General features: G+C 34.1%; 1 protein-coding gene across 1 annotated transcript; it reads right to left on the bottom strand.

Moving 5' to 3' along the window:
* Window positions 1-12,293: 12,293 nt before the first annotated feature.
* Window positions 12,294-13,234, bottom strand: LOC114711342 (lachrymatory-factor synthase-like). Its single transcript, XM_028895736.1, has one exon. The coding sequence runs from the start codon at window positions 13,164-13,166 to the stop codon at window positions 12,657-12,659; it is 510 nt and encodes a 169-aa protein (XP_028751569.1). The 5' UTR covers window positions 13,167-13,234; the 3' UTR covers window positions 12,294-12,656.
* Window positions 13,235-13,787: the final 553 nt, after the last annotated feature.

Here is a 13,787-nt window from a genome sequence, read left to right as displayed (position 1 = left end):
ATTGCAAAATTCTGCATTCTGCATTGCAAAAAATATTCATCCACTTTTCTTCTGGATTGTAAAAAAGAGTCATTCCCTTCGATTGCCTGCACTGCAAAAAATATTCATCCACCCCACTTTTTCTTCTGGATTGTAAAAAAGAGTCATTCCCTTCGATTGCCTGCATTGCAAAATTCTGCATTCTGCATTGCAAAAAATATTCATCCACTTTTCTTCTGGATTGTAAAAAAGAGTCATTCCCTTCGATTGCCTGCACTGCAAAAAATATTCATCCACCCCACTTTTTCTTCTGGATTGTAAAAAAGAGTCATTCCCTTCGATTGCCTGCATTGCAAAATTCTGCATTCTGCATTGCAAAAAATATTCATCCACTTTTCTTCTGGATTGTAAAAAAGAGTCATTCCCTTCGATTGCCTGCACTGCAAAAAATATTCATCCACCCCACTTTTTCTTCTGGATTGTAAAAAAGAGTCATTCCCTTCGATTGCCTGCATTGCAAAATTCTGCATTCTGCATTGCAAAAAATATTCATCCACTTTTCTTCTGGATTGTAAAAAGAGTCATTCCCTTCGATTGCCTGCACTGCAAAAAATATTCATCCACCCCACTTTTTCTTCTGGATTGTAAAAAAGAGTCATTCCCTTCGATTGCCTGCATTGCAAAATTCTGCATTCTGCATTGCAAAAAATATTCATCCACTTTTCTTCTGGATTGTAAAAAAGAGTCATTCCCTTCGATTGCCTGCACTGCAAAAAATATTCATCCACCCCACTTTTTCTTCTGGATTGTAAAAAAGAGTCATTCCCTTCGATTGCCTGCATTGCAAAATTCTGCATTCTGCATTGCAAAAAATATTCATCCACTTTTCTTCTGGATTGTAAAAAAGAGTCATTCCCTTCGATTGCCTGCACTGCAAAAAAATTCATCCACCCCACTTTTTCTTCTGGATTGTAAAAAAGAGTTATTCCCTTCGATTGCCTGCATTGCAAAATTCTGCATTCTGCATTGCAAAAAATATTCATCCACTTTTCTTCTGGATTGTAAAAAAGAGTCATTCCCTTCGATTGCCTGCACTGCAAAAAAATATTCATCCACCCCACTTTTTCTTCTGGATTGTAAAAAAGAGTCATTCCCTTCGATTACCTGCATTGCAAAATTCTACATTTTTTCTTCTGGATTGTAAAAAAGAGTCATTCCCTTCGATTGTCTGCATTGCAAAATTATGCATTCTGCATTGCAAAAAATATTCATCCACTTTTCTTCTGGATTGTAAAAAAGAGTCATTCCCTTCGATTGCCTGCACTGCAAAAAATATTCATCCACCCCACTTTTTCTTCTGGATTGTAAAAAAGAGTCATTCCCTTCGATTGCCTGCATTGCAAATTTCTGCATTCTGCATTGCAAAAAATATTCATCCACTTTTCTTCTGGATTGTAAAAAAGAGTCATTCCCTTCGATTGCCTGCACTGCAAAAAATATTCATCCACCCCACTTTTTCTTCTGGATTGTAAAAAAGAGTCATTCCCTTCGATTGCCTGCACTGCAAAAAATATTCATCCACTTTTTCTTCTGGATTGTTAAAAAGAGTCATTCCCTTCGATTGACTTTATTGCTTTTCGATTATTTTGTGATTAAGACAGAAAGAATCATTCTGCATTCTGCATTGCAAAAAATATTCATCCACTTTTTCTTTTGGATTGTAAAAAAGAGTCATTCCCTTCGATTGACTTTATTGCTTTTCGATTATTTTGTGATTAAGACAGAAAGAAAAAAAGAGTTCGTCTCTTCGATTGTTTTGTTGGACCAGGACAAAATTTTATTTTCATCTAAAAAAATTATTTGTAAGTAAACAGATATTCCTGTTTTACGTAATAAAATTCAATGTTAAAAAGAGCCATATAAACTAAGTAATGAATCCTATTTAATAAAAGTTTTTTAAAAATAGACTACTTCTAATCTTTAATATAAAAGCTAGTTAGATATTTAATTTAGTTCTAAATATAAGATCTCAATTCACTTTGTCTCTAATATTTATTCATTTTACTCTCAAGTAATTCTTATAATAACATCATATATTAAAGATAATTCAAATACACATAATTAATAACGATATTTTAAAAAAGACAATATCTATTTATTATAAATAACGAATTTTTTTAATATGTACAAATTAGATAATTAGCTTATATATCAAGAACCATATGTAGTAACTAAAATTCTCAATGAAAAAAATGAAATTTATACTTTTCTTTTAATGAATCATAACGCCTCATATTTTATTGACCTAACATATCAATTTCTTTCAAAATTTTACGTTAACTTAATTTTTATAATCTTGATAAATCTGATTTCATATGGGTAACAATTAATTTCGACTAATTTAGTTAAACATTAGTTTATTATTATAAGGATTATTTAGGATAAAATTGATAAATATTGAAGACAAAATAAATAGAGGTTTTATATTTGAAACCAAAATTGAATCTCTAGCAAGCCCTTATGTTAAGGGTTGGACGTAGTATATTTTTCAAAAAATTTGGAGGAAACCTAGATCAAGTTCCTTCAAGCTTTCCAATCATATATAACCATATTTTTTTTATTTTGTGTAAATTTATGATTAAATGCTATTAAATGCTAATAATTTAAAAATATGACATATGGTTATCTATGATTAGAAAACTTGACATAATTAATATAAAAAATTGATATAAATATTGTTCAAAAAATTTTATTTAATGGGATTCATTTCTTGGTTTATATGGCTTTTTTTCAATGGAGAATTTTATTAGGAAAACAGGAATCTTTGTTTATTTACAAATAATTTTTTTAGATGAAAATAAAATTTTGCTGATGATGGACAATCACCGCATCAAAGGATCAAAGACATGAGATCGGACTCCTCATTTTCCTTAATTCAGGAGTCAGGACTTGGACCTTAGGGCACATCACTTCTGCTGCGTTTGACAAAATATTCCAAACGCATTGTCGTTTATCCGCAGCGGATGGTAACGTCAGCGAAGGGTAGCTGAGCCCCTCGTTTGATGAAGGCCACGAATATTGGGTGAGTTGGATGGTTTTGTTATACTTTTCTGATCCTACTTATAAGTTATTTTTAATGTGGTTTATACAGATTAAAAAAAATTTAAACTCTATTAACTCTCTTTTAAAATTTGATAATTTTTCAATTTTATCACTGTTTAATATACATTATTCCTCATATAAATAAAACCAACACAATAATAAATGAATGGTAAAATTATAGATCCATACAAAATTTTTTTTTTTAATACTCTATAAATAAGATTAAAAAATATATTTTCTCTCTGTCCTATAAATAGAACTAGAAGAGTAAGCTTGGGGGCAGTAATTCTCATGCTAAGTGACGGAATTGCCCTCCAAACTTGGGTTTTTGTGCCAAAATGTGAATTTGATCCCTTGCGGACGTGGATTTGGTCGGATTGTGATGTTGATGGAATTTGGGCATCCGCAACATTAATGTCAAAGTACTAGTTTGTGAAGAAAATTACATCCAGAAGCTGGAACAATGTGGTATCTAGCTAATTATTTTTCTCACTAGATATACTCGTCCAATATAATTCTCCATTGTTCGTTTTGGTTCTCAATGTCTAACTGTCTAATCCTCGTCCGGTCCAAGTCTCAAAACACTTAATTACATATTTTTGTCACATAGATCAAGTGTTTTGCGAGAAGAATAGGTTCCTAAATACCACCTCTAGTTATAATTATAAAACAAGACTTTATAATTAGGACTAAAGGTACTAACTAAATATACAAACATCTATCAAAAAAAAATCTGACACAGGAAATAGGGAATTTATTCATGGCTCTCTTTCCATTCTGATCTCTCCCAATTCTTTCCCGAGTAAAGCATGATGAGGGCGCAAGAACACACTAACGACACTGCGTTAACGACACACACTGCATGCATTAACTCACAACACTACTCACACTCATCACTAATTTCCTGATTATTCTGCTAAACTCTTACGAACACACACAGCAACAGCCAATAGGAGCTTTAATTTAAAACCCCCCAAACTAGTGACAAATATATGAGGCTCCCCCAAGCTAGTGACGAATATATGAGGCTATGTATAAAACTTTACTTTTAATTTATATATTTAGCTTTACTTTTCATAATTCGCAATCCAGGCCACAAATTCTCTTCCATTTTTTACCTCAAAAAATTAAATTAATATTTTTCAGTTTAAATTTACTGTTTTTAATTTTTTGTCTATAATTTTAAACAATTAAAAAAAATTTGGCAATTTGAATTTTTTTTATAATTTAACTTTTTTATAATATTCTCATGAAAGAGTGAAATTTAATCATTTAAATGTTACTCCTCATGTCCTTTAATTTAGGCTTACGTAATTTAAAATATACTACCTCTGGATTTTAATATAAGAACTCGTTTGACTTATATTTTAATCCTAAATATAAAATCCGAATCTACTTTGTCTCTCATATTTATCCATTTTTTAAAAAAATAGTTCTTGTAATAATAATGATTGCAGCTAATACACTTGATTAACAACGATATTTTAGGAAAGATAATATCGATTTATTATAAATTACTAATTTAACTAATTTTTTTAATTTACTCAAATTAATTAACTAATTCTTCTATTTAAAAAACAAAGGAAGGTAGTATTAATTTATTCATAACAGATCTGAATACAGCTTAGATCATGGCCCCACTATTGAATTATAAGCTAGTACTTTAATTTGACTGGGTCAATAACCGGTCTATTTTTTTAATATTGATTTTATACCTCTTGTGGCAGTGTTGTCAACAGTAGGGGTGAAAAATGAACTGTCAAATATGGGCGAAGGATAAACTTTTGCAATCCTAATTTGATTGAGTGAAGAAAAAGTGTGTCAAGCATAATTAAGTTCGTTTTCCCCTCGTGGTATTAGGGACACAGAATTATTTTCTGGTAAGTTCGATCATGTTTTTTATTTGGAATCAGTTTTAGTGCTCATCACTTTGATAAGTACTTTAAACTCATCAAATTTACACCTTCTATATCTGATTTGAACGGTTCAAATTTAAAATCTTTAATTAATTATTTTTAAATAAAAAATCATTTTTTTGAAAAAATGACAGTTAAGAGATTATTTTTATTTTAGATTCTATACATATTAAAATAATTATTTTGAACAAATTAAAAAAAATCAAATCTGAACCATCCAAATAAAATATAAACAATCTAGATTTGATGAGTCTAAAATGCTCATCAAAGTGATAAGTACTGAAACTGTTCCTATTTTCTAAGAGTGAATTGAGGCCAATAACAGGCAAGATTAATTAATTAACATGACAGGAGGCCGCATACTTTCATCTAAGAATTTCGGGGGAAATTAACTTGGTTTAATTTTTTAAGGGTAAAAATGTTTCCAGATAATTATATATTGATCATAAAGTTAAGATCGATCTAAATTCAAATAAATCAAAAAAGTTGTGGCTAGATTAAGGAAAAAACACTGCTGATGAAAGGCTCATAAACAAAACATCACTCCCCCTTTTAATTTCTGACATTACTACAAACGGGAAAGAGTAGATAAAAGGGAACAATAAAAAGACTCCACAGGAAACACTACACAAACTGGGGGATCCATGACACGACAGAAAAGAGAGAGGGTGAGCCTTCCTGGGATGTAGATTTGTGGCTGTTAATCGGAGTCTGACAGCAGAATCGGCGAAACTTGGTCGTTATGGTTGTGGAAGGGACGAACGTTGTTGGGCTTTGGCATGCCCGATGGTCCTTCCTTGCTCTCATTACGGGTGCGCAGTGCAGTACTAGTGATCCTCTGGCTTCCTACCCCCTTACGTTTTCCATGGGAATCATCTTCCACCTGATGATCATCAACACTAAACGGTGTTATATATTGAGGCATACCCAAGTCACTCGTACTTATTCATTGCCGAAGAAGAAGAAGAAGAAGAAGTGTTGAGTTATTTATATATATAAGAAGAAGAAGAGGAAGAGGAAGACGAAGAAGAAGTGTTGAGTTAGTTATATATAAGAAGAAGAGGAAGAGGAATAGGAAGACGAAAACGAAGAAGAAGAGGAAGCAGAAGAGGAGGAGGAAGAAGAAGTGTTGAGTTAGTTATATATAAGAAGAAGAGGAAAAGGAAGAAGAAGAGGAAGAAGAAGAGGAAGAGGAAGAGGAAGAGGAAGAGGAGGAGGAAGAAGAAGAAGAAGTGTTGAGTTAGTTATATATAAGAAGAAGAAGAAGAGGAAGAAGAAGGGGAAGGGGAAGGGGAAGAGGGAGGAGGAGGAGGAGGAGGAAGAAGAGTAGGAGGAAGAGGAAGAGGAAGACGAAGAAGAAGTGTTGAGTTAGTTATATATAAGAAGAGGAAGAGGAAGAGGAAGAGGAGGAGGAGGAGGAGGAGGAGTGTTGAGTTAGTTATATATATATATATATATATATATATGCCTTATCGTCGTGGGGATCAGCAGGTTCATTGAGATCGATTTCAGGACGAGGTTGTTGTATTTGGTGCAGAATTTGAGAGAGCTGAGTGGTGATCCTGCGGAACCAGACGGAGCGGTGGGATTCAAGTCGTAGCATGGAATTAGCTTTGCTTGTAAACTCCAGCTTTGCTTCCTCGCTCATACTTAGACGCTCCAGGTACTGGCACACAATGTTGTTCAGCTGAGCAACCTCACTCCTCTTTGAAGCCATGGCGGCAACGATGATGGAAAGAAAGCAACAAGGGATTTCGTTTAATCGTCAGCCTTCTATCTTTTACCGCAGACTCGATCATGAGCCTTGGATTTCATTCGGCGTAGCAATATATTTATAGGCGGATGTGAAACTTCTTGGAGGGGGCTACGGCCACTGGGACCCGGACTTAGGGTCCGTTTGGTATTAAGGAGATGGTGGGAAGAGGAAGGGAAAAAATTTTAATAAACTCGTTCGAAAAATTTCAGAAATAGAGTTAAAATTTCTTAACTAATTTTTCTTACTCTTTTGTATTACATTTTCTCTTTATTAACATTTTGTAACTCTTATTTTTAAATTTTTTTTAAACGATCTCACTAAAATTTTTCCCTCCCTCTCCCTTCTATTTCCCTCTTACCAAACACGCCCCGTAGACTTGGTCTCACATCATCATCATGTTTGGAATTTGCAATCACAAACGACGTAATTTTGGCAAAATAAAGCACTCTTCGATTTGATCCCTCCACAGTATGGATTTCACGTTGGTCGGACTGAGAGATGTTGATGGTGGGGATGGCTGTTCACTGCTCACTCCTTTTTTTTTTTTCTTTTTTCCTTTTATTGACCCACTCATTCGATTTTTTTTTTTTTAGCAATTTGGAATTTATTTGTTATAATATTTTTATTAAAAAATTAAATTTTATTTTAGCACAAATTTGATATGGCATTACTTTATGCTGACGCCCGACGGGGACCTGGCTCCTCTCCGCTGCCAGGTCCCCTCCGCCTCCCTCCTCTACCCAAAACACTGTCGTTTTGGGTGCAAAATGAGAGGGGCTGATTACTTTTTTTTTTGTTGGTATTTTGAAGTTTTTTAAGTAGCATCTAATATCTTAAAATAATTTTTGGTACACTTAGTATATTAAAATATTTTTCATAAGCATCTAATATTCTAAATAATTTTTCGTTACACCCAGTTTATGAAATATTCTTTTAGTGACATCCAATTTTATAAAGTAGTTTTTACCTTAAAAGTGTTTTTGAAGTAGCAAAAATGTCCTAGATTTAGAGTGTTTGTTGCTACTAAAAAGTATATTTAAGATACTAGATATTACTGGAAAAATATTTTAAAGTGTTGAATGAACTAAAAATTATTATAAAATACTAAGTGCTACGGAAAAAATATTTTAGAAAATATTACTTTAGAATGCAAGGTGCTTTTAAAAAAATATTTTAATGTATTAAGTATACTAAAAATTATTTCAGAATATTAGATGTTATTTAAAAAAACTTCAAAATGTCAAAAGAAAAAAGAAGCAATCAGCCCGTCTTATTTTGCACCCGATAGGGCAGTGTTTTGGGTAGAGCAGGGAAGCAGAGGGTACCAGGCAATGGAGAGAAGCCAGGTCCACAAAGAAATCCGTAGAAGCCAATTTGAGCACAAATGTTTTAGGCCATCACTTTATCCAAATCGCATTGTGATGTGACCCCTCCGCAGGAGCCGTAGCAGAACACGCAGCCGAAATATTTTTGGGTCAAAAATCAAATGGAAGCTATGAGTAACTTTTTTTTCTTAACTTTTAATTTTTAGCTGTTCTTTAGATTGATCCAAATAATATTAATCCGAACAAGCGCAGAAAGTAATCACAAACCAACTGTATTAGTGTAGTTCGCATCAATTATCTTCTCGATGCGGGCTTGCAAGAATGAAGTAACAAGTCCTCGAATCGGGAAATGAGCTGGCTTTACAGAGGAAAGATTTTTCTATACACAATATGGAATCTCACGCATGCTTGCAAGAATGAAGTAGTAATTAATGGAGCTCTGAAAAAATGTGATATACAAGTAGTACATTTCTTCTTCATGCCAGAACAGCCAGGTGTCTTGCAAGACGAATAGATTATATTCCTCATATTCAGTGTCTCAGGAAATATAGGACGTAAGAAAGCTAACATGTTATTTTCAATCTACCAAATGGGCCATCGAAGGAACTCTGAAAGGGGTGCGTATTTTGTTTGGGTCAAATATGTCCATCATAATTAGGACATATTTACAAGTCCAACACTAAGGGCCTGTTTGGGTATCTCAAAACCGTAGTTTCAGAAGCAATTTTCCGCAAAACGAGATAATCTCCTCCACATATTTACTTCGTAATCCGTAAAAGCACTTCTGAAACCATGGTTTGGTTTCTATCCAAACACACCCTAAATCATTCCGCGGGTATTCGATGCTTAATTCAATGGGCTTATATCTTTTTCTAATACGACGAATGAACCTGCGCCCAATGGGGAAGAAAGAAATGTATTTTTTTTAAAAAAAATTGTATTCATAAAATTAAATTCTACCTAAAGTGATATCAACCATGCATATCAATAGGAACCGGGAGGAAGAGACAAATAAATACAAGACGAGGCAGTTTGTTGCTTCAAATCTTGCATCCAATTAAGTTTCATGAGCATGACCAAGAACTCGACTGTTTGCTCCTATTCTGATCTTCCAAGGGCTTGTGTTTTAATGACACTAAACAATAAATTAAATTTTATTGTTTAACATTTTCACAACATTTTACATCATTCCGCATAATTTATTATCTAGTTTTTATATCTTTCTTGGCCTATTATAAAGCTTTTTTTCAAAAAATAATAATAATAATAATGGCTCCATGGATTCCATCTTGCTGAAGGTTAAGGGGAAAAGAAGCCATTGGATACTCAAATGTAATGGATGGCAACCCCATCACAACTTAATGGTCATTTGCGCTAAATCTGATTTCCTAAAGAACAGGACTGCGACGTGTTTCTCAATGCTATTTGGCCTGATATTCTTCGTATGTTTAATTCTTTCGCCAATATTTGCTTTTATATTAACGATCCTAGTTTTCTGGTAAGCTCTTTTATTTTCCTGCTATTTGTCATATGAAAATTACATTGAACATTGTACTTTAAAGTACGAAGCATTAAAACTAAGAGATAAAAATTATGCTTGAGGTTGAAAACATATATTAAAAAATTATTTAACATGAGTAATTTCTTATCACGTGGGATTAGCCTATCCCATATATGTGGGATTGGAGAATACCATGTCTCCACATGATATTCTCCAATCCCACATATATGAGATTGCCTAATCCCAAGTATTACACAATTACTCATGCTAAATACTTTTTTAATATAATTTTTCACTCTCAACCTCAGTCCTTATCTTTCATTTTTAATGTTTCGTATCAAACGGAACCTAAATGTTCTTTTAACACAACATCAAAAAACAAATGTTCTTTTAATATAATTCTTTTTTGGGTGGGGGAAGCTGGCTGGATCGGTCGTCAGGATCCGGAAACCGAATAAAAGCGTGCGAATTTGTTTGTGATAGAAGAGAGAAAAAGAAAATCTGAGATTTTTGACGTAAATAAGTAAAACATCTATTAAAAAATAATAATAATAAACTGACACAGTAAATAAGGAATTTGTTCATGGTTCTCTTTCCATTCTGATCTCTCCCTCTTATTTACTTCAATTGTTCCCCTCATATAAATTCTGAGATCCCAGGTAAAACAAGAGGAGAATTAGTAAAAAACCTTGCTCCTTAGTTTTCCTGTACTTCGCGTTCGGCCTTCTGCTGCTTCCCATGGCGCTGCCCGATTAAGTGAATTCCTAATATTTTTATTAATCGTAGTCAATTCTTACATCCAATACTTGTTCTGTTTGTTGCATACGTAAATTCCTAGTGTTTATGTAATGCTGGAACTTGAAGATGCCATGAAATTAGATGAGTATATAGTTGTGAGATGAATAATGAAATTAAATTCCATGAAAGAATTTGGCTAATACCAAGCTTCATGTATGCTAGCTTCACCTTTGCAGCTTTTCCTTTTGTGACATTTGGGACTAATTTTCTTGTTATTCTTGGCTTGCTTTCTCTCCCTTTCTTCAAATTGCCACTTAAGCCTTTGTTGCCTCCTATATCTGGAGAATTACACAAAATAACTTCTTTTCTTTTCATTTTCTTCGGCCAATGTTGTATTTGCCCCATCCCTTGGCTTCATAAATAAGTGAAGCTTTTAGTTCTCTATTTGTGCAACATATTTAATCAATATATATTATCCATGCTGCCCTGTTTTTCAAAAAGAAAACTTATCACGTTGAGGAACTTGTTCGGAAAAAACCGTCTTTTCAAACGTGGAATTATCTTGATCAAAACCTGGTGCTATTATGAGAGCCATATGCTGTCCAAACATTAGTTTGCATGTTGTTTACATCTACAATAGCAGATGTTTAAGTTAAGAAAAGAAAAATAACTATAGTACTAGCTAGTTTGTGGAAGAATACGCCTCCAGAAGTTGAATAATGGTGATGTCCAGTTAAAACGGAAACAAGATCGGTTTTTAAGGTTGAAAACCTGGAATGAATGATGGTAAGCAAATATAATAGAGAGGAAAGTTGACATGAAGTCTGAGAATTAAATTCAGCCCATTCATTTTGTACAATTCAGAAGTTAAACACTACAAGCTGTTTGGAGTGGTTTATAAGTAGCTTTTTAATCATATATAGAAGAAATTTTGTCTTAATTTATGTAAAATATACTTATAAGTTCTGATATAAGTGATGACAAACAAGTACTAAATTATTGCATGGGCATTCATTCATTGTTTAGCGCTATAGGCTTCTGACATTTTGGGCCCTAAGACGAAGGAACGCAGGCCCAATGGGCAAGAAAGAAATCAAAATTAGCATTGATTGAGTTATTATTTTAATAATAAGTCTAGCAGAATAAGTTAGTTCCCTATAACATGATAAGCTAAGATTTAAATCTCCGTTAGAAGAGGTGTTCACATTTAATGTCTGATAGCATTTCGAATAAAATTGCCTCCAATAATACCCGTGTCTAGTCAAAAAGAACATTTAGTATTTGATAATTCCTCAAACAAAATTACTTCCAATATGAAAATATGCGCATAGCAAGAAAAATGTACCTATAAAAAAAAAAGTCATCGTCTTCATCGAATATGTCATATTTAAAGGTTGAAGAAAAAAGAAAGAGAAAAGTAAAATTACACCCAAGACCTCATCAATCACCCCAAAAAAAAATTGTAGATGCGATTTGCTGATCGACATGTATCCCTTAGGGATAGTACTATCCTCCAAAAAAAAGAAAAACTATGAGGACCCATCTAAAAAACTGAGACAAAATAAAGTGGCTTAGGTTAACTTTTCCTACCATATTAACATCAATCATCAATATCAATGTCAATATAGAATGTAAAAATTTACATTAAACCTCTATATTGTGAAATAACTCATTTTTCTTATCATGAGAAATACGATGAAATCATTCTGGGCCCTGCCCTTCCCACAAAACAATTCACCTAATCCTCCACTTTTACCACCAACGTAACCAAGACAGCTGTCATTATCCTCAATGACCATGACAGAGATAATAAAATAACGCAACTTACCCAAATAAAAATAAAATAAATGATAAAATGGTAATTTACATTAGAAAGGGAAACCATTTGTTGATTTGTATATGGCTCCCTCACTCGAAAAGGAAGAGGAACTCAGAGAGAGAGAGAGAGAGAGAAGACGAGGCAGTCTTTTAATTTGCTTCAAATATTGCATTCAAGCAAAATGTTATGGCCATGAAAATGTGAGATTTTTCAAGCAAAGGCAAAGAGGCCCAGGAAACAAAATATTGAACTCATTCATGGTTCTCTTTTTCCACTCCCTCTCCCTCTTATTTACTGTCAATTATAGATCCTAAGATCCCAAGTAAAACATGAGCGCAGAAGAAGACACGGCTACAAAAGATATCACACTGATCGACACAGAGCAACAGCACCACCTGAAACTCAAACGTACTCACACTCATTAGTAATTTCCAAATTATTCTGCTAAACTCTTGCGAACACACACACACAGCAACAGCCAATAAGATCAGCTTTAATTTAAAACCGAAGGAGGCTTAATTCAATTGGAAGCCTGAAGAGCTTGTTCCATAGCAGTGAGATCAGCCTCCATCCTCTCACCCATCACTTTCATGCCAGAGCTAGCGAAGGAATCCAACTGTTGCAGAGTCCATCCCTGCGCAGGCTTAACTTCGTATTCCCACTCAACTTCACTTCCTTCTCCACAATCCTTCACTCTCCATGTGGCTACGTACGAGTAGAATCCCACGTTGCTCTCTGTGATCGTATACTTTAAGGTCTTGTTCGTGTGGTCAATGGACAGCAGTTTCTGCTTCGTCCAATTCGTTGTCTGTCTGTCCTTTTGATGATCCACCGGCGTCTTGAAGCCGGCACAGAAGCGAACGCAGCCGGGTTGGCCGGAGACGCCTTCCACCGGGATGCATGTCGGAGTAGGGAACCACTTGCTGAGGCCAGTGAAGTCGGCGATGAGTGGCCATACTTTCTCTGCTTTGTGTCCCCTTACCTCCGTCTTCGCCTTCCCCTTCCATTTTCTCCCACCAGCTTCTTCCATTTTTCCTCCAATTAACCAACCAAACTGTATTCCCACACTGATCAGTATCAGGTTGCTTGCTGTGGTGTGGTTTGGACATGGTTTTATACACAGAGCATGCGTTCGCCTTAGTGACTCGTGAAAATTTAAATCAAATAAAAAACATAACCACATTGAGAGGCTGATATATGACACATGCCATATATCTTCGAAACGTGGTGACAAAGAGGTCACTCAATAATCAATATGGTCTCTCCTTTTCTTTTCTTTTCTTTTGTAAATAAGAGGAAGAAGTGGAATATTTACACAACATAACAAGGCAAGTAGGTGAAGATTTGACAAATACAGACAATGTCCGCCTTTCGAATTGCATTTTACATGTTTAAAACTAAAAAGAAAACGCAGTGGAGTTTTCATCCATCGTGCGTCATGACATGTGGTGGCGCTCTCATAGAAAATATCTGATTTTATTATTACAAAGTCGTTACATTGTTTGGTTTGATTGAATGGAATGGTTCACATTCACCTTAAATTTTTACAGTTGAGGACTCAAATTTTATGAATGAAAAAAAAAATTATATTAAAGGAGTTGTCCTCAATTAGACGGCGGAATGATTACTTTAATGTTAAATTAAATATGAT

This window comes from Neltuma alba, unplaced genomic scaffold (genome assembly GCF_004799145.2).
Source record: "Neltuma alba isolate B1F8T4 unplaced genomic scaffold, ASM479914v2 tig00001775_pilon, whole genome shotgun sequence".
Classification (NCBI taxonomy): domain Eukaryota; kingdom Viridiplantae; phylum Streptophyta; class Magnoliopsida; order Fabales; family Fabaceae; genus Neltuma; species Neltuma alba.
This window is presented reverse-complemented; position numbering and strand designations above follow the sequence as displayed.

Bases quoted from the DNA above. Each gene is read 5' to 3' on its own strand.
- LOC114711342 (XM_028895736.1), bottom strand. From the start codon at position 13,166: ATGGAAGAAGCTGGTGGGAGAAAATGGAAGGGGAAGGCGAAGACGGAG.